The sequence below is a fragment of the Gossypium hirsutum genome, chromosome D08 (assembly GCF_007990345.1).
Source record: "Gossypium hirsutum isolate 1008001.06 chromosome D08, Gossypium_hirsutum_v2.1, whole genome shotgun sequence".
Taxonomy (NCBI): domain Eukaryota; kingdom Viridiplantae; phylum Streptophyta; class Magnoliopsida; order Malvales; family Malvaceae; genus Gossypium; species Gossypium hirsutum.
Window position 1 is genome coordinate 61,296,300 of NC_053444.1, and position 20,422 is coordinate 61,316,721.

General features: G+C 31.5%; 2 protein-coding genes and 1 pseudogene across 2 annotated transcripts; 1 reads left to right on the top strand and 2 right to left on the bottom strand.

Moving 5' to 3' along the window:
• Window positions 1–1,209: 1,209 nt before the first annotated feature.
• LOC107941516 (transcription factor bHLH120) lies at window positions 1,210–3,099 on the top strand (the record flags this gene model as incomplete). The annotated part of the gene is made up of 4 exons (XM_041100067.1): window positions 1,210–1,341; window positions 1,429–1,776; window positions 1,851–1,913; window positions 2,111–3,099. Coding segments are annotated over 4 exons (669 nt in total), but the record flags the coding sequence as incomplete, so codon positions are not given.
• Window positions 3,100–6,890: 3,791 nt separating this feature from the next.
• On the bottom strand, window positions 6,891–8,831 carry LOC107941510 (cytochrome P450 86A22). The gene has a single exon (XM_016875061.2). It carries the CDS (start codon window positions 8,671–8,673, stop codon window positions 7,069–7,071), a length of 1,605 nt encoding a protein of 534 aa, XP_016730550.1. The 5' UTR covers window positions 8,674–8,831; the 3' UTR covers window positions 6,891–7,068.
• Window positions 8,832–15,120: 6,289 nt separating this feature from the next.
• On the bottom strand, window positions 15,121–20,016 carry LOC107941514 (puromycin-sensitive aminopeptidase-like; annotated as a pseudogene).
• Between the last annotated feature and the right edge of the window lie 406 nt (window positions 20,017–20,422).

Sequence of the window (20,422 nt, forward strand, 5' to 3'; positions counted from 1 at the left end):
ATATGCTTACTCGATTTTATTTTTCCCTTGATTATAGTGACTTCCGACAACTCGGAAATTTGGAACGAAGTCAGACAATCATCCACACTATCCTTCACACTTGGGGTATTTTGCTACTATCGTTCCGGAAAATTATGGCATGTATAGACGACCTATGAAATATGGAATCATCATGTAAATATATGTTATGGTTTGATTTAAAATGTGGTGTTCATTAATAGTTAAATTGTGAGTATTATTATAAATGAGTTTGGTTGATATATATATATTGGATTGTGATTTAAATTTGCAGGAGGTTTAAGCAAAATTAAGCAGAAATGCTGTCGAAATTTTTTTTAAAAAACTTAGTAATACCTCATACTCTGTTCCGAGCCGGAATACGAGTAAGGGGTGTTACAAATAGCCTACAAAATTTCCCATCATCCATAGCAATTTAATTGTTAATAGTGTTCTTTTGAACATATTAGGAATGTGCTCTATGAAAAATATATAAAGAAAATTGGTGAAAATATTATGAAAACCTTTGTATTAAAAGTTAGATTATATTCGGTCTCTTTTACTCAAAAAAGGGCAAATTAGTCCTTATATGTTAGACTAAAGAGCAAATCGACCATTCTATTAAAAAATTCATCAATTTCTATTATTAAAAACTAGCCGCTATACCAGAGGCATAGTTAGGGGGCTGGCAGGGGCCCCGACCCCTCTAAAACGGAAAATTTTCATTTAGGCCTATTAAAATTGCACTTTGGCCCTCCTAAAATGATAAAATTTTGATTTAATCTGTTAAAAATTATAAAGATATAGACTATTAAAATGGTAAAAATTACAATTTAATTTTGGCCACCCTAAAAAATTTTTCTGGTTTCGCCCTAGAGGTGATCATGGGTCGGGCGGCCCGGCTCGGCCCGACGGCCCGCCCGAAATATGAGAGGGTTTGAGTAAAAATATAGGCCCAAAATATGGGCTTGGGTAAAAAAGTAGGCCCGTTTAGAAAACGGGCCGGGCCTCGGGCAAAATTTTTTAGCCCGGGCTCGACCCGACCCGACCCGGCCCGGCCCGAAAATAATATATATATTTTTATTTTTTTTAAACATTTCTTTTTAGTTTGGTTCCCCACTCCCCAGGCCATTTCCCCACAAATCCCTACTGCCCGACTGAAAATAAATTTTTTTCTCAACCTTCACCTCCGGTCTGGCACCAATCCAGTGAATCCACCTCCAGTCCTCCACCGATCCACCTCCGGTCGTCCACAGACCACGGCTCCACCCATTTCCCCCATTTCCCGTTTCCCCTCTTCCACAAATCCCTAACCCATGGCTCCACCCATTTCCAAAATCAAAGGTTAGTTTTTTTTATTATTTTTTCTTTCTCATGACTATGTTAAATTTCCTAGGGTTTTGCCATTTTGTGAATAGTTGAAATTTTTAGGGAAAGCGGTTGATGTCGGATCACATGAACGAAGCAGTGAATTATATAAAACATTTGGAGAAGAAATTCAAGGACCTTGATGCTAAAAGACATGAACTGAAGAGAGTGTCTGACTTAGCAAGTGTTGGTTCAAGAACCAAACCAGCTGCTGCTTCAATTTCACATCATTGTTTCATAATCCGACCATGTTTGATAGGTATTGAGATCATGTTCCGTTGTGGCGTTGAAGACCAAGATTTGTCTTCATCAAGAGTGTTAGCTGTTCTTGTTGATGAAGGACTTCATGTTGTTAGTTGTTTTTCTACCAAATCAGAAGAATTTTTGTTTCATAGTACCATCCAAACCGAGGTGGGTTTTGTTTTGTTTTTTGTAGAAAATAATGTTAGGGTTTTGTTTTACTCATGGAATTTCATTTCATACAGGTTAATGATCCGACAAGTGTTAACATATCAAGGCTGCAACAGAAATTACCCCAATCTAGTGAAGTAACTAAAAATTAACCATTTATGTATCATTTAGGTTTCGTAGGAATTTGATCTTTTCACCATTGGCTTATATATATATATATATATTGACTTACTGCAGTGTTGGAGTTTTAACGAACATCAATAGAAGGAGAAATTGTTTTTATTTGGAAAATATGTGTATAATAATTTTTTTTTCTAACTATGTTTCTTTGCAGGATTGTACTGCTTCATCTTATAAGACCCAAAATGAAAGTGTCAAAGGTAGCAACTTGGTTGGTAAGGTCAATGGTAAGTTAATATATGGAAACTGCATTATTTTGTTTAAAAGTATATATGCATAAAAGTTTTTGTTTGTTGGTTTTTGATAACGATATTGCTGGGAGGGACAATTATAAATCATGAAAAGGTTAGTACCCATGGATCGCATAGTGGTCATGGAAGATAACTTGTGATTACACCGAAAAGTTTCTCTTTAGTTGATTTGAACCTCGAAAGGATTAATCCCCTAAAAGAACGTAAAATGGTTATAAGAGATACTTTGTGGTTGTCCCGAAAAGTTTCTCTTGATTTGGAGCAATACTTAGAAGATTCTTTAGGAACTTAATAGAAATATGAGTTGTGAAGTGCTTTTGTTGATAGTGTTTTAGTGAATGAACTCAATGCTCCTACTAGTTTTATACGTATGTTTTCAATTAATTTAACTTTGCTGGCGATATGTCACATTTTACCCCATCATGAAAGGTTATTCAGTGAGTTGCAAGATGTTATTTGTTAAAATTATTGCTGTTATATTTGTGTTTTTTTATAGTATGTTCACAATATGCTCCATTAATTAATATTGTATGAACTTATAGACCATCACTTACATTATAATAATTATGTATATGCAGGTGTATATAGATATATATATATATATATTTCATCAGTAACTTGAATAATGGGTTAATGTGTGGTGCCGCCAGCCAAGCTAATTAATTGAATACGCACTTACTGTACATACGTACCTATATATAAATATATAGTATATATATAGGAGCCATAAGGATCTTGTGTTGTTTTGATATTCCTCATCTATGATTTGTTTATTCATGAAAATTAAAAGAAGGTTCCAAGTACATGTTTTGTTGTTATAACAGTGTAAATATAAGTTTGATCTATTGTAGTTAAATAACTAGATTATTATACTGTTTTAATATATTGTTTTAATATATTGTTTTAGTATACTGTTATTAATATATTGTTTTAATATAATGTTTTAATAAATTGTTATAAATATACTGTTTTAATATACTGTTATAAAATTTGTAATATATTATTTTAATATACTGTTATAAAATTAGTCAATGTTTGAGTTGGTTCTTCAAATAAGTAATCTTATTTTATTTTTTGTTCATTATATACAAAGAAAATATAAATTGATATTTGATATAATTTTATAACAATTAATTTTAAGTAAAAAAACGGGCCGGGCCGGGCTCGGGCCTTATATTTTTTCCCTAGGCCGGGCCTGGACAAAATCTCAGGCCCATATTTTGGGCCGGGCCCGGGCCTAGGTTACTAGCTAAATTTTTTTCCTGGGCTTGGCCCGGCCCATGAGCACCTCTACTTCGCCCCTACTCTATACATAAATATGAGGTACAAGTGGCGCACCACATTTTACTATATAGTTATTTCGTCAACCACGTATGTGTTTAATAGTAGAAATGGATGCAATTTTTAAGATAAATGACTATTTTGCTCTTTAATTTAACTTATAAGACTAATTTATTTATTGAGTAAAAAGGATAAAAGACAATTTAACTTTTAATACAACAACTTTAACAAAAAAAAAATTGAATGTAGGAAAAAAAATAAAGGAAATTTCATTTGATTTGATTGATAATTGCTTCTATAAGCCTCTGCAAAACTGACGCAATTAATTTATTTTTATTTTATTTTTATAATATTTAATGTAAGAAAAATATTTATTTATTTTTTAAGTTTTTAATTAACTTGTTTTTTCATTCTCATAGATAAAAGATTAATTTTCTTAAATTAAAAGATCTATAATTTATTCATTGCTGCATAATATTTAATTAATTTACATTTTAATTTTCATAGCATGTTTTACACTTCTAATAATTATTATATAGTTTTAAATTTATTAAATATGAATTTTTTTTAAAATGGAAACACGTACAATCTTTTTAAGTAACCCAAAAAAATTATTTTAATATTATCAATTTAATTATAAATAAAATAATATAAAAAATTATTCGAAGATTCAAATGAGTATAATACATAGTTAAAATAATTTTAATTATAAAAATAAAATTACAATTATAATCCAAAATTTTAATATTTTTTAAGTAAGTAATCTTTGGAGATTAAAATTTTAATTGTTTTTTATACTCTGATATTTACATAAATAATGACAATTATTTGATAGAAATTAGAACTTTGACTTTTCTATTTTATATAAAGTTATTAAATTATAAATAATATATTTATTATTTAATTTCATAAAACATGTGTTTATAATTTAATATTAATCTTCAATAGTTTGCTTAAAACTAATCATTTATATAATAATCATATTAATTATTCATAATAAGGGTATTTTAATATTAAAAATCAAGTAGACCCACCATTAATAATTTTACAAAATTAATTTTAAAAAAGTCTAGAAAAATCCACATAAAAAATGTTTCTCTATAAAAAAATTAAATCATTTTACATCATCACTTTTATCTTTTTTTGGAAATTAGTTTAAAATTAATTAATATAAAATAGAATCGATGTACAAAAAAAAAAAAAACTAGAATATATACTAAAAGATGTAATATTTTTAATAAGTGAAGAAATATAGATCCAACATTTCAAAATGATGAATATTAAATTTGGTAATACCATACATACCAGTTGACTTCCAGGAATTAGGGTGTAGAATTTTGTTTTGACATATGGTTAGGGTATTAATGTGTCAAATGTATAATTACAACTTTCCTTTTCAATTTTGTATTTTATAAAGTCAGGTGCATGATATTTTTACCCACGAAAATATATTAAAATCAGACCCGCTTCTGCGTGAGCCAACTTCTCCATGCCGTCCTCAAATTGATTCACTGTTCTATACACATGTTTAACGTAAACTGCCGCTGCTGTCCCGTAACTAACCGCACAACCCTTGTTTGCAATCATTTCAACCAAACATATTTTCTTCACTAATTCTTTTTTTAATTTTGAAACCAAACACACCCCCTTCCACGCAGGATTGTTTTCATTATTTATAGATATATGAGACATAGATAGTGGAAATTATATACGTTTTTATATTTTTTAATTTAAAATTTAATCTTTTAATACATTAAAAACTTTGATTCTATTTTCCAATTTTACTGTTATAACAAAGATAAAATATATTTTTTTAACTTTCAATATTTACCTTTTTTGTCTCTTACTTTTTAAAAGTACATAAAATTATTCAAATTTTGTTAATATTTTCAATAAAAAACCGAAAAAATAATATCTTAAAAAATAAAAAAAAAGTATAAAAAGTTTTTACTTCTTCAAGGTATGCCCAAAGTTTGAGCAATTTGTTTGATCAATATTAAATCAACTTTTAATATAGTTTTTTTTAATTAAATTAAAAAAATACTTATCCAAATTTTATTCCAATATGTATTGATCAGAAGAAAAATTAAATAACAATTTTTTTAATATTTTTTAATTATATATTTTATAATTTTATGAATTTATTAAAAAATGTTTTTTTTATATTTTGAATTTTTTTATTTTTATAAACTTTAAAAATTTTAAATAATAAAAATTAATTTGACAAAAAAAATTGTAAATATTGTGGGCTAACAAATATTTTTACCTTTTTTATAATTACAAAATAGGACGAAAGAATCAAGTTTTTTAAATAAAAAATACAATGGCTTAAAATCTCAAAATTAAAGTACACAAATTAAATTTTAAATTTCAAAAAAGTGTGAAAACCTTTGTCATATTTAAACTAAATTATATTAAAAATTTAAAAAAATTATTTAAAAATTTATTGAAATATAAAATATTATCAAAATAATTTATAAAAGTTATCATAATTTGTACAAATATGATCAAAATCATATGGAATGCCCAATTATATAAAGGATTAGTGGAAATCATAACAAAATTTCCAAAATGATAAAGGTGTTATTCCAATTATATCAGATGCCACTGCAATTATATCTAAACTTATCTCCTTATATTATCAATTTTTTAAATATATATTTTGATATATGAATTTGATTAATCGTATAAAATTTGATTGTGGTTTAAATGTATACATGAAGTTTTAATTTTGATTCAAGTGTACACATTTAAATAAAGACACCACTTTATTTTTGTATAGATAAATAAAATTATTTATGTACAAGATATGTAAAATGGTGCACTACCAATAATTGTGTTAGTGATTTGTGAAATTTGAATTAAATCAAAATTTGGTAAAAGTATCATGGAGGTTCTTGTACTAGGAGTTAGACTGCATTTTGCCCATTCTATCAAAAAATGGACAATTTAATCCTCGTACGTTTGATCAAAAAGCAAATCGGTCCTTTTTGTTAAAATTTTCATTCACTTCTATTGTTAAAAATTGGTGTAGCGATTAACAAATAACCAGACTGTAACATGTGACATGCCACGTGTGCCTCGTGCTAACATATAAGGATTGGTTTTTTAACTGTAGAAATAGATGAAATATTTAACAAAATGACTAATTTGCTCTTTGATCTAATGCATAGGGATTGATTTGCTCATTTTTTGAGAAGAGATGAGGTAAAATGCAATCTAACTCTTAGTACAGGGGTCTCTATAGTACTTTTACCATCAAACTTTCATGTATACAATTGTATAAAATCATAATTCATGTATAACATTATGTATTTAACCAAAGTTGATGTATTATATTAAATAATAGGAAAACTATATTATAGGTTAATAAAAGATATTACTTAAAAGGAAACAAAAAAATTAGCAATTGAAGCAATGACTTTTGTCATCATTCCTCAAATTAATGTACACAATTTCAATATTTGAGCCATGTATACAGTTGGGTTTCAGGTTTTATTTCACTTGCATTTATATATGATTTAAAATAAATATATATAATAGTATGATACTATCTTAATTAATACTCCAGCTGCTGTGATTAATTCGTCATATAGTTGCCATTAGAGGCAATGACTTCACCAGCTTTGCCTATTTTTTCCAGTACAGGCTTTAGATTTCTTGGGTGCACGTCCATCACTAGACCATATTTCATGAACAATGTTAGTGACATTTTCTGCTCCACCCGGTGTCCTTCCACCACTGTCAGACGGTGGCGTAACAGCACCGCCGCGGCTATTGATTTCATCTGCAGGTAAGCTAAATCCTTTCCTAAACAAATCCTAGGACCTGCGTTGAAAGAAACAAATTTGTATGAATCTTGGGTCTCGAATCTTTTGCCATCTTCTGATAACCATCTTTCCGGTTTGAATTCTAAGCAATCTTCGCCCCATATAAATTTCATCCGACCGGTTGAATATAAAGAATATGTGACATTTGATCCCGCTGGGATAAATGCTCCGTTCGGCAAGACATCATCGGCGATTACATGCTTTGAGTCTTGTGGCACTGATGGGTAAAGCCTTAGTGTTTCAGATAGTGCGGCTTTAAGGTATATCATTCGATCTACTTCTTCAAACACTAATGGTTCATCAACCCATTTGGAAGTGTCGGATCCACGTGTCTCCATTAGAATAGTGCAAATCTCGATGAGAATTTTGTCTTCCACCCTTGAGTTTTGATTTACTAACCAAAAAAACCAACAAAGGGCAACTGATGACGTGTCACGTCCAGCTAGGATGAAATTGAGTGCCACGTGCTGAAGGAATTCATCTGAATAGGATTCTTTTTTTTTCATGAAACGGGATAACAAATCGTCGTGTTGGATCCCACTTTGATGCTGACTCACCAACTCTTGCTTACGTGTATTTATGATTTCGGATAAGTATTTATCCATGTGTTTAAGGCTTTGGCTCAACTTAACTTCCATCCCAAGCCGAAGCCATTTCCTCAGCTTCCATACGATTTCAGGCAAAATAAAGCGTTGGAGCGTGGCTTCCGTGGCTCGATCAAAAGCCATTGCGAAGCCGTTCTCTGGAAGTCCTGGGGAAAGTGTTTGAGGGTCCTTACCGAAAGTCAAGCCGCATATGTTATCAAAAGTGAGCCGAAGCAATAAGTCTTGAAGATCAATTCGCTTCCCTTGGAGCTGAGCCGATTCAAGAATCGGGCAAAACCGATACTTAATGGCTCGGCTAACCCACCGTGCCATGGCATGGCGCAGCGTCCGGGTGGTAAATTCTAATGCGGCAGTCTTCCGCTGGAACAGCCACGTGTCTCCATCAGAATTAAAGATCCCATCACCCAGCAAATCATGGAACACAGCTTGCCAAGTAGGCCCCTTAGGGTAATTATCGAACCGGATCTTCAAAATATGCTCCAAATTCTTCGGATCACACGTGACAGTCACCAGACCTTGTTTCCGGGCCAATAATGGAATTGCAGCAATGCAAGTCTGGTACGTGCCACCACACGCGCGGAGATTGTCCGCGATCCACTCATGCATGCAAGTAGAATTCTGGATGAGCCCAGGGAGACTACCCAATAAGGGCCAAACACGTGGACCATTAAGCGACCTTGAAATAAACTTGAACCACACTAAATACGCCACCATGGCTGATAAGATCATCAGAGCCGTAGATCCATCCATGTTTAAAAAGAATTTACACGTAAAACAATAACCTTCAATTTCGTAAACCCTAACGAAACCCAGATTCTATATTATGAAGAAGAAAAGGAAAGGAGGAGAAGGCTGTGAGAATGATGAGTGAAGGGAAGATACAGAAGAAGAAAAGGATTATATAGGATAGCACAGAAAGTGAGAAAGGCAAAAAGTAATTAATAAGGGCAACCACATTTGTTGAGATTATACATGACTTAATTTTCTTCTTCTTCTTCTACTAAACACAATGCCATTAATGGCCGACTAGGGTCGTTGGAAAGTCATATAAGTGAAATGACCACGATAGTCGACTTTTGTAATGTATATATATATATACATATTTAAAATGAAGATCCAACAACTTTAAGAAGAAAGGGGGCTCACCTAATTTTACAGGGAAGAGCTTGTTCTCCTTAAATTCCAACTATCGGAGCATTTAATGAAGATGTAAATTAGATTGGTTGAGCAACTATTCTCCCTATATATGCCTACTAATATTCATAAGCATACTAATATTCATAAAGTAAACTATAAAAATAATCACTTTTGTTTACCTCCGGTTATATTTTAATCATTTATGTTTTAAATGTTACTTATATTAGTGTTTTGTTATGAAGTGATCACTCTGCCGTTAAGTTCCGTTACCTCCTAGCAACAATCCTATGTGGCAGTCCAAATGGATTTTAAATGCCAACTTGGATGTTTAGCTGGGAGGAGAATAGATTTTTAATTTTTCTTATGATAATAGAACACAAAATTATGCCCTAAAACCTAATTTTCTCCACCTTAAAAAGGGAAATATGGGTAACTACCACGTAGGGATGTCGTTAGGAAGTTAACGAAGCTTAATGGCAGAATACCACTTCGTAACAAAACAATAACATGAGTGACTAGAACGTAACGTTTCAAATATAAGTAACTAAAATGTAATTTGAGACAAACAAAAATGACTATTTTTATAGATTACCCAATTTATAATCATTAAAAAATTTTAAATATAAACATACAATCTCTCTCTTTGTATTTCTTTTCATATATATATATGTGAACATGTATATAACCCATTTTCTTCCTCATTCTTAGCAATCTATTATTATGCTGAAAATCTGTTCTTCATACCATGTGACTGGTTATGGATTTTTGTGAGCAGCTAGCACACATCAGCTAGCATTCTTATCATTTCGTTTGGTTACTATTAGGCTCAAAAGCACCAATTAGTGAATTTCGAAATTATCGGATTTTACTTTAACATCACTTTAATTTAAAAAGAAAATTAATTCTAAATCGTAAATTGGACAAAGACACCGATAATCATAAAGAAAACTCTATTCATATAACTTAATTCAAGGTTTCAATATGCATTTAACATATTCTTTCAATTTAGTGTTTATGCTGTCTGAAATTTTTTTTCATTGTAGTATATTTTTGTAAAACCATTAAATCTGAGATATAGGTGCATGTGGCAATAATGATATGACTATGACATCATTATTCAAAAAATTATAAAAATATATAAAATTAATATTCTTTTAAAATTTTAAAATTTTATAGGCCCCTCTTGCCTCACCTTAAATTCACCCTTTACGGACAACATCTCTGTCTCGAGAGTGTCCTTGCTTGAATTCTTCTTCTGTTTTTGTTGGTTTTGTATAATGGAGAAGAAAGTTTGGCTATTTTTTAGGTTTTTAAATAAAATTTTAGCTTTTTATATACTTTTAAATTTTAAAAATAATTTATAATCTTTTTTTTAAAAGCATATACATATTTTTTTTATAGATGATGACAACATTATAATGTAATTATTGTCACCTATCATGATTTCAAAGTATCATATGCCTGAAAGAATTAGTAGTGTACAACAAAAAATATCAAAATACATAAATGGAAAGTTCGGATATCAAGTGCGACCAAAAATAGTGTTAAATTAAAAAAATGTGTCAAGTTGAAGCCCAATTGCATAATTAAGCCTTAATTAAACAAAAAATTTTATTTTAAAAAATAGTAAATAATAATATCTTTTTTTTGCACAGTCGATGGTGATTTTAATAATTTCCAAAAGTATATAATATTTTTAATAAAAATTAAGATATCTGTTATATTCGTTTTACAATTTATAGAAATTAATCCTTCCTCTCAATAATATTATTTTTAATAATTAAAAATATAATTACATTATTATTGCGTCCGATACTTATTAATAAATATATATATGATTTAAAGTTCCCGAATTCAAATCGCGCTAATCATAAAAGATAAATCATAAAAGTTACTTTTTTTTGGATGGATCACTTAATTCTTCATCTCATAATTTGTATAAACTCCACCGACTCTACATAAATTTGCGTTTGTTCCCTTCCAAAAGTCAAAAGTACAGCTCCATCATATAAAATTCTAATAATTAAAATTAAGGGTTTTAATTTCAAGTTTCATTTTACCTAAATTATTATTGTTATTTAAATTCACGTATATTTAGTTATCAGTTTGACTGATTAATTTATATAAATCGACAATTAAATATTTTGTTAGACCGATTAAATTATACAAATTATTAGTTAAACATTTATTTGACACGAGTTTAACCTGCGTTACCCTATTTCTTATCCTAATATTGTATAAAAAACATTCTTGAGTTCGAAATCCAACCCCAAAGAATTAATATGAAAGACGTTAAGGTGTAGGGTAGGGAAACAAATTCAAATATGTGACTTAATAATTACAAACAAATTCAACAATGATTAATTTTAGTAGCCAATCATCTTTTTCTTCTTCTGGAATTCAGTACCTAATAAATAATCCCTTTCTTTACTCAAATACCTTCATCAATGTCGTGGGGACTTTTAATTTTGACTTTAGATGCATGAGCCATAACCCCACACTCACACATATACATATATAAATGAGTACACAGCAAGAATATTTAATGGTCTGCCAGTTAGGGCCACAACGTTGCAAGCATTTCTTAGTTGAGAGGATGTAAAACTTTGACATGGTTTTCCACAGTTTGAAAGGGTTTCAAAATACTACATCTAGTTTATGTTTTTTTGTCACTCAACTTTAAAAATTTACTAAATGATCATTGAATTACTTAAAAGTTTTCAGTCACGGGGCTGTTGGTTTTTTTTGAAGTCCGACTAATAAACTTCAAGTGGCAATTTGATGAGCGGTACAGTGGATCGATACCTATTGACAAGTAGAAGAACATACCTTAGATCCAAGTCGAATTGATGGCCAGTGTTAGAGATCAGAGAATAAAGATGTTTGTATTTTTGTTTAAAAATTCGTGGCGTTCAAAACTGTTTCATGAAAAGAATTAAACTGTAGAAGAAAAGAGAAAGGAGAGCTTTCGACCGGCGCAGGCAGTATGAAATGAAAACTTTAATAGTCTAGTGACTTAAATGAAAACTTTTGAATAGTTTCGTGACCATCTTGTAATTTTTTAAAATTGAGTGACCAAAACATAAACTTACTAATAGTTTAACGACCTTGGATATAGTTTACCCAAAAAATTAAAAGATAAAATGAGAATTTAAAAAAAATTAAAAGACCCTAATTAAAATTTTCAAAAAAATTGAAGTGACAAATATTAAATTAAAGTTTTAAATACCACATTTATATTAATGTGTGAGAAATATAATTATCTAAATTTTAAATAGAGTACCAATGGGGTTTTGGTTCAATAACAAAGTTGAGTCTATAAGAATTTAATTAGCTTGTTAATATATAAAAGTAACACGGTGCACAAATGTATTCAACAAATCATGAATACAAAATAATTTTAAAAAAAATTAAATAATACAGAACATGTCACGAACTGAGACACAACACAACAATCAATAAACTATACAAAATATGAAATATAATATAAAAATATCATAGAAAAAATAACATAAATACAAAATGTACAAATCATATTCATAAACCATGAATTAGTAGAATGTAAAATTTTATATGCATTTATGACCTTTTACACATTTTTAGTACACTAACTTACTTGTCCTAACCCAAAAGTTCAAATTGAAATTAAGCCAACAACTTCTAAGATATATCTTTCTAAAAAAAATACATTTATAACACTTTAAAATATGAAAAATAAAAACCACAACTTTTTTATATTTCCTTAAAATACCTTGTATATAATGAGTAAGATATTTATTATCTCTATGAAGTCTGAATCTACAACCACAAATTTATTTTAAAATTCGAATTCGTTTATTATTCACATTAAATCTGATTATCACAATTCAAATCTATACTCTATCAAATATCCGAATATGCTCAATATCCCTTAAAATTGATTTGATTAATTCAAATCTGAATCTATTATTTTGGTAAATAAAACAGTACTAGACGATTATAATAACAAGCATAAAGTCAAAAGCTCATAATATCTTTTTGAACTTAACTTTGCACAACTTGAGGAGGTTCGAAGAATACCTGAATACTTGTGAATCCTATAGCAGCATGCTTGGTCATAAAGTCTGCAACTTCGTTGTGAACTTTGGAAATGTGACGGATACGAACTTTCCAATTCCTCTGTATTGGCTTATGAATGTCCCATAATTCTATAATATGACTATCGATAGAATTATCGACTAAAATTGATTCCACTAACAGAACATTATCAGATTCAAGCTCAACCTGTCGATAACCCTTGTCCCAAGCTAGTCGAACCCCTTCTAACATAGATCTCGCTTCAATCCTAAACACTTCATCTTTCCCTAATGTCATTGAATAACCATGTAACCAATTACCACCAACATCTCTAATGATTCCTCTAATTGCAGCCGAATAAGAGTTAAGTGAAACTGTACATCTATATTAGGCTTTACCCATCCACTTTCCGGAACTGATCTGAATCTATTATCTTCAAAAGTAAAACAAATACATATAATAGATAGTTAATATTTGTATCCACTTTGAATATGCTATAGATGATAATTAAATTATTTGAGTCTCAATCTATAGTACCTAATTTTGAAAAAAATAGTATAACCATTTTATTTATTATAAAATTTAAATTACTTAAAACAATGCCATTGATTGCCACCACAGCTGACTTGGTTAACCCACTTTGGTGATTTTTATTTTTTAATTAATGTTATGGAAGGTCATGATAGCTCAAAGTATTATAATATCTAATGCACCCAACTGTATTAACTTTCATTGATGATGATGATCAATTTGGAGGCTGCAGTATTAATTCAACCTAAATTTATGGGCTTTGATTTTGGGTGTCACTCTGATCATCTCTTTCTGTTCATATCACATTGTCTCTTCTTGAAAATAACTTTACATCATCTGTCTCTGTAAATCATTAATCTCCATGTTCAACCCCTTGCCAAGAAAAAGAAACTTCCAAAGAAAAAACTACAACATGTCTATTGTCTTAGTCTTGAAAAGAAGAGTTATTTTTAAGAGAGTGTTTGGTTTGCCAAATGTAATATTAAAGTGTTTGGATTGTCAACGTGATTATCCCCTAATTTCACATTATGGAAATAGTAATATACAGGTTTTTTACAAGTTATTGATAGAATCTAAATAATAAAACAAAAATACCCCTTATTTATTATATTAATTAATATAATTTAATAGTTAAAATAATAATCACTTATTATTTTGTCTTTTTTGAATATTATTTTTTATAATTAAAAGTTCTGATATTAAAAAATGTTAAAGGAAGTAAATTTGAAAAGATAATTTTATTAGAAAGGCAATACAATGTAGATAATTTTATATATCAACAACCAAACACTTAATTTTACATTTTAGTGAAATGATATTTCAGCTGTAATGTTTACGAAATTGAATTATCTTATAAGTTTGTGACATTTGGTATCAAAACTTAGTCATTGGAAACTACGAATATTTGTTGGAACAGGGACGATTTCACGCTCCTAGAGGTCAAGGAAACCAGAAAAACTCAGCTATTAAATACTCAAAAACACAATAAATTGACCCACAAACAAATTAATGTAAAGTTGACTGTGGATGACAATAGGCGTTGAGAATATAATAGTTATTCAAAAGTATATTTTTTTTCTAGCCATTAAAAAGAAGAGTGCATTTTTATTAGTCCATTTTTTCTTTGAAATGATACTTTAAATATCAAATTGAATCAAAAGAATTAAACTAAAAGGAGGAAGCAACTATATATCCCAAAAGTCTAAACAACATCAAATCCAACATCCACATTCCACAGCCCCTGACAGGTTTTGAGGCAATTCTGTCTCTCCCTCTCTATTCTCACTTTCAGCCATTCCTAAATAAAGGCCAAACCGGCTTCTCTGATATTTTGAAGCTGCCCATTGCCACAAGGGGCAAAGTCTACCATATTATTCTCAGACCACAAAAATGGGAGGCATATATATATTGTTGCTGTCATATTTTCTGTAAGTTAAAAGAGAATTGTTTGGCAACTGCAGGCTTAATCTAATGTTTAGACAAATTAAACGGGTTGGCATTGCAAAACAGAATAAATACAAGATCTTTCAATAATAATTCTAAAACAAAAGCTCAATAGATTTATGCAGTTTCAGTTCATAATCTATGAGTCTTGTTACACTCCAATCACTGGAAAAACAGAACAAATTGTTGCTGCATATTCTATATGAAGTTCTTTCTATTTGTCTATAACAAGGGATAGCAGCAAAAGTTAATTTAAGGCAGCAGATAAGCTCTTTGAAGCAATCTTGAATATGTTTTCTGATAAACCGTTGACAGACATGATCTTCTCTAGTTGTGCCTGCAAAACATGTTAGTTATAAATTGCATGTACTGAGCTTATATGATAGTGGCATCGACTCTTTACGCACTGGTTGATAGGTATAAATGAATCAAAACATTTTAGATAAGTGCTACCAGCTTATTACCTTGGCAAGTTTTTGCCTGCTTTCATCAAAACGCCTCCATCTTGAGAAGGCCGACACCATGCGGGAGGCCACCTGCAACATTAAAGGGGGGGGGAATGTTACTGAAGAAGTGAAAAGAGAGTTACCATATCCGGATGAGATGTAACCTTCACAAAGGAAATTGTTTTTTTGCAGTTCACCCAAAAGAACAAAGGAAGATACGTAGATTGGGATTATCAACAAACCCGAGGATTTAGCTTGTCAAGTTGTAATACTATTTCTCCAATAACTTGTAGCCTGATCCATCCTTGGCATAGAAATTCACAGGAGATACACAAAATCCTCCAATGAGTGAGTATACCTACATTAACAAAACAAGTCACCACCAATGCCCAAATCGTGCCCACACATGCATGTAAGAGAGAGAAAGATTACCTTAGTTGGGTTACGCAGGTCAAATGCTGGATGAGTTAAGAGGTTGCGAACATTCTCAACATTACCAGGAATGTCAGACATGGCTTGAAGGGCAAACCATTTGTTTACAACCTTAACAAAGAAGGAAAACAAGATTATACCAAGTGATAAAAGAAGTTCAAGCTTACATTCTGGCAGGTAAAAGGAAGCTGAGCTGCAAATTTACCAGGAAGTCATGTTGCCACTTGTTATAGAGATCTGTCAATACGTGATTGCAAGTTTTACCAGGCTTCTGGGTAATGGCTGCCAAAGCTGCAAACTGTTCTGTCATATTTGTAGCAGCTTTATATTCATGCAGGGCAAGCTCCTTTATATCTGGAAATAGATACATGTAAGGTAATTAGATGATGAAAATTTTGCCAGACAAATCTTGGGAAAATAAAATTCAAGGAATACAAACCAAGAGCAACATTCTTGAGTGCATATTGAGCCATCTTAGGATGGTTAAATACGAACTCATCTGAGCTTCTATTGTTCTTAACCTGTTAAAATGCCAAGAAGGAAAATCAAGTCCACTTGCAAAACAGTCTCTAGTCTAAAAGTGAAGTAATAAAGATTTGTTTATATAAAGTCAAACTTCATATGGCATACCGTGTTTAGAAACTCTGATTTCAGTTGTGAGGCAATCTCCTTCCTAATGAAGGTTTGAACTGCATGAACAGCATCAAGGTCAGCAACTTCCATCATATCCATAATCTCTCCTTCACCGGGGAGAGTTATTGCTTTTGCGATACATTCCTGGATAACAAAAGGCAGTTAAGAGTGAATTTGAATATTAAAGATCTTATATTATCTGGTAAGAGAAGTATCATACCTTATCCAAGCCTGTATCACAGAGTATGCTTCTCAGACCTTGCACAAATCTGGGATTTAGGGCCAATGGTTTGTTTTGTTGGAAAACGGCAACTAAACTAAGCATGAGCTTCCTTGCTAGCAACTGTCCAGCCTCCTAACTGAAAAAAAAAGAAGAAAAGAAACATATCGAACAAATTCTCATATATTCCTAATTTAATAGATTAACACATTCATACTTCAAGAAGGACAAACCGATTGAACTCATCCGAATCATGAGCAAGGAGGAAAAATAGATCATTGTCAGTGAGATCAGATTCAAGACGGATGGGAGCACTGTAAAGATATGCAACAGACATTATAGCAGCCTAAATGTCAATATGTGGCAGCTTGGGAACAGTTTTAGACATTCCAGAAAAGAGTGCAAGTTCTCTGCCTTTTATCCTCCATGATGGAAGTATCTTACAGACAAGAAGATGAAACGTAGGAAGATTCTTTACAGACCTTAGTTACTCGAAGAAAGGTATTCAAGACTGGTTGATTGTTGCATGCAACAGACCGCAGTGTACCATTGTGATACACAGAGGATAGAGGTATGTCTCTTCCACTTGAGTCCAGCAAACCAACAGCCACAGGAATGAACATGGGTTCTTTAACAGGCTGCCCAGGAGTCGGGGGTACCTCTTGACTAGGAAAATGCAAAATCAAGCATAAAGTCAGCAGCAACAGATTTAGGAGGGAATCGATGATCGTTCATGGAAGTGGGAACAAAGTTTCCAGCAGTATACCTAAACTTTAAAGAAAAAGTATCAGCATCAGTATTGTAGGATGAAGTAACTTTTACCACCAGAGTCCCAGCTTGTGAATACCTGAGAGTTTCATTATGCATCAAAATTATCAGACAGACACTGTAACTGGAAAGAAGAGATACTGATCCATACCAGAGCAAGAAATTAGCAAAATCCGCATCATTTGTATCTCTCATGGCAGAAAAAAAGTCTTCACATGTTACTGCTTGCCCATCATGTCTTTTAAAGCAAAGATCCGTACCCTGAGAAATGAACAAATTACCCAACAAATCTGTTCAACATAAGCAACTTCAAATGCATGCTAATGCATGCAAGTGAAGACTTACAAACATGCTTAAAATTTTACCTTACGGAAACCTTGAGTCCCCAAGAGTGTTTTGTACATCCTAACAACTTCAGCTCCCTGGGAAGTTGAATCATAAGGAAATTCATTGATGTGTCAATATAGCCCTTGCACACAAACACATGTAAACAAGACAGACATGGGTTAAGATAATCGAACCTTTTCATAAACCTCTGGAAAAGGAAACAAAATGACCAAGAAGACACAATTAAAATTAGATGCCTTGTGAAAGAAAAACAGAAACGAAGATGCAAATGCAAGTTGATAGGGCTTACCGTCACTGCAGTTGTTGATAACCCCATAACAGATTCATATACAACAAGATCATACAAAAAAATAAAACATTCACACATTAAAAAATAAATCAATATAGAAAGAGAAAACTGATCCTTGCACCCATTACACATTTCTATTAGGTATAACAAAAACTTGCCTGTGTAGAAGTTATCCATCTGTCAAAGGGAAAAAGGGAAAACAGCTTAGAAGCAAAAACTTTTGAGAGCTTATGAGCAAGCAAAAACGTAGTAAATGCCAATAAATAAGGGAGATAATTTAAGACCTTAATATAAGAATGCGGCCTAACAGGATGAGCCATGGGACCAGCATCCCGAGCAATACAGAAACAAAGGCAAGTCATCTCTCAAGTATGTCAACACTGAAGGATATAATTCTACCTTTTCGTAGTAGTTTCAACATAACTGCTCATATAATTGGATATGAGATCACTATCAAGTCACGCAAAAAACATAACCTATGGGATTTGATAATTTCTAAGCTTTGAAACATCAGCGATCCTCTTCACTTTACGGCTTCCCACGTCAGATGAAAATTCCTACCAACAACCATAAACACATTTAAGTTGTAATGAGGTGAAATTTACTCTCTTTGTCAACAGAAGCATCATACCTGATCACGGAAAACAGTGAGACCCTCCTTTGAACTGAGCTGAAACCAGTCTCGGCATGTCACTCTGCAGTGTTTCAGTTGATGTCTTTAGAACAACACATGATTTAACCTCCTTTATTAGCAAAATAATCACAAAACATAGATCTAAACATCGTGGTAAGATGCAATAACACATCTATGACAGACCAAACCTCCAAAAACAAATAAAACAGTAAGAAACAACAGAAAAGGATGTAATTCTTGAAAAGCCAATTAGCCTAAATGGGAACTAAACCAACCTGTTGCCAGTCCAGTTGTGAAAATACTGCATCAAAGCAAGAAATAAAATCAAGTCACAACACATCATACAGTAACAAATGTGTCAAAAAAGAAGAAAACAAAGAGCACTTTTAATCCACATCCACAACAAACCTCATGACTGATAACACCCAAAATTGCAGCATAATTAGTATCTGTAGCAGTTTCTGGAGAAGCCAAAACTAGCTTTGAATTGAAATTCTAAGACAACAAATACAAAACATATATGAACAACACATACCAGTAAAAGTATTCAATATGAATGATCAGATAAGCCAGAAGGCATGCATTCAGACTTGTTTTCCATGGCTCCCCTACATTAGAAAATATATAGAAAAGGGGAAAACAAATCATATTGGTTATAAAAGATATAAACGCTGCATAATAACTAGAAAAGAAGCAAAGGATAGCACATGTACATCAAATGTCCAATCTGTATAAGAGAGAAAGCATCTTACATGTTAAAATCAGGAACAGCAACAATATTGAAGAGATCCAGGTCATACTCAAGACCAAAAACCTACAAGATAATAAGATTTTAAATGAAGAAACAAAATAATCTCAATGCCACCAAAAACGAAAATGAAGGATATATAGACCTATCTTCATCCCACTTCTTAGCTGCTTTAAGTGAATACATGGCATGTGCAGTCTTGGGTACATCTTGAGCTGGGGTCCAGATCCTTAGCGACACTTTTTGGCCAGAGCGAGTAACAAATATGTCATCTCTGCTCTCCAATTGGCCAGCTACTAAGGCAAACAAGTATGATGGTTTCTTAAAGGGATCCTCCCATACAACATAATGCTTACCACCCTAGAATGAAACCAGAAAAATAACTTTGAACAACAGTCAAATATTAACCAAAAGAGCCAACCATAATATGTGAAAGCTTGCCTCAAGCTCTCCTTGTTCTATAGGATTTCCATTAGATAGAAATAATGGTTACAATGACTTATCAGCTTCTATACGGCATGTGTATTTCACCATTATATCAGGATGGTCCCGTAAGCAAATTAAACATGTCAATGAGATATAAACAGATTCATGCATCAAAATGAAAATAATAAAGCCAATATATGTTTCCATGTCCTAACCTGATAAAATGTGATTTTCCGGAAACCCTCCGATTCACATTGTGTACAGAAATTCCCAGATGACTTGTAAAGCCCCTAGAATGAGAAAGTAATTTGATAATATAGTTATTAAGGTGAAATAGTATACATTATAGAACCAAATTAATAACGCCTCACCTCCAGTAATGTATTAT

What these genes read in the sequence shown, in the direction of transcription:
- LOC107941510 (XM_016875061.2), bottom strand. Translation starts at nt 8,673, where the DNA reads ATGGATGGATCTACGGCTCTGATGATCTTATCAGCCATGGTGGCGTAT.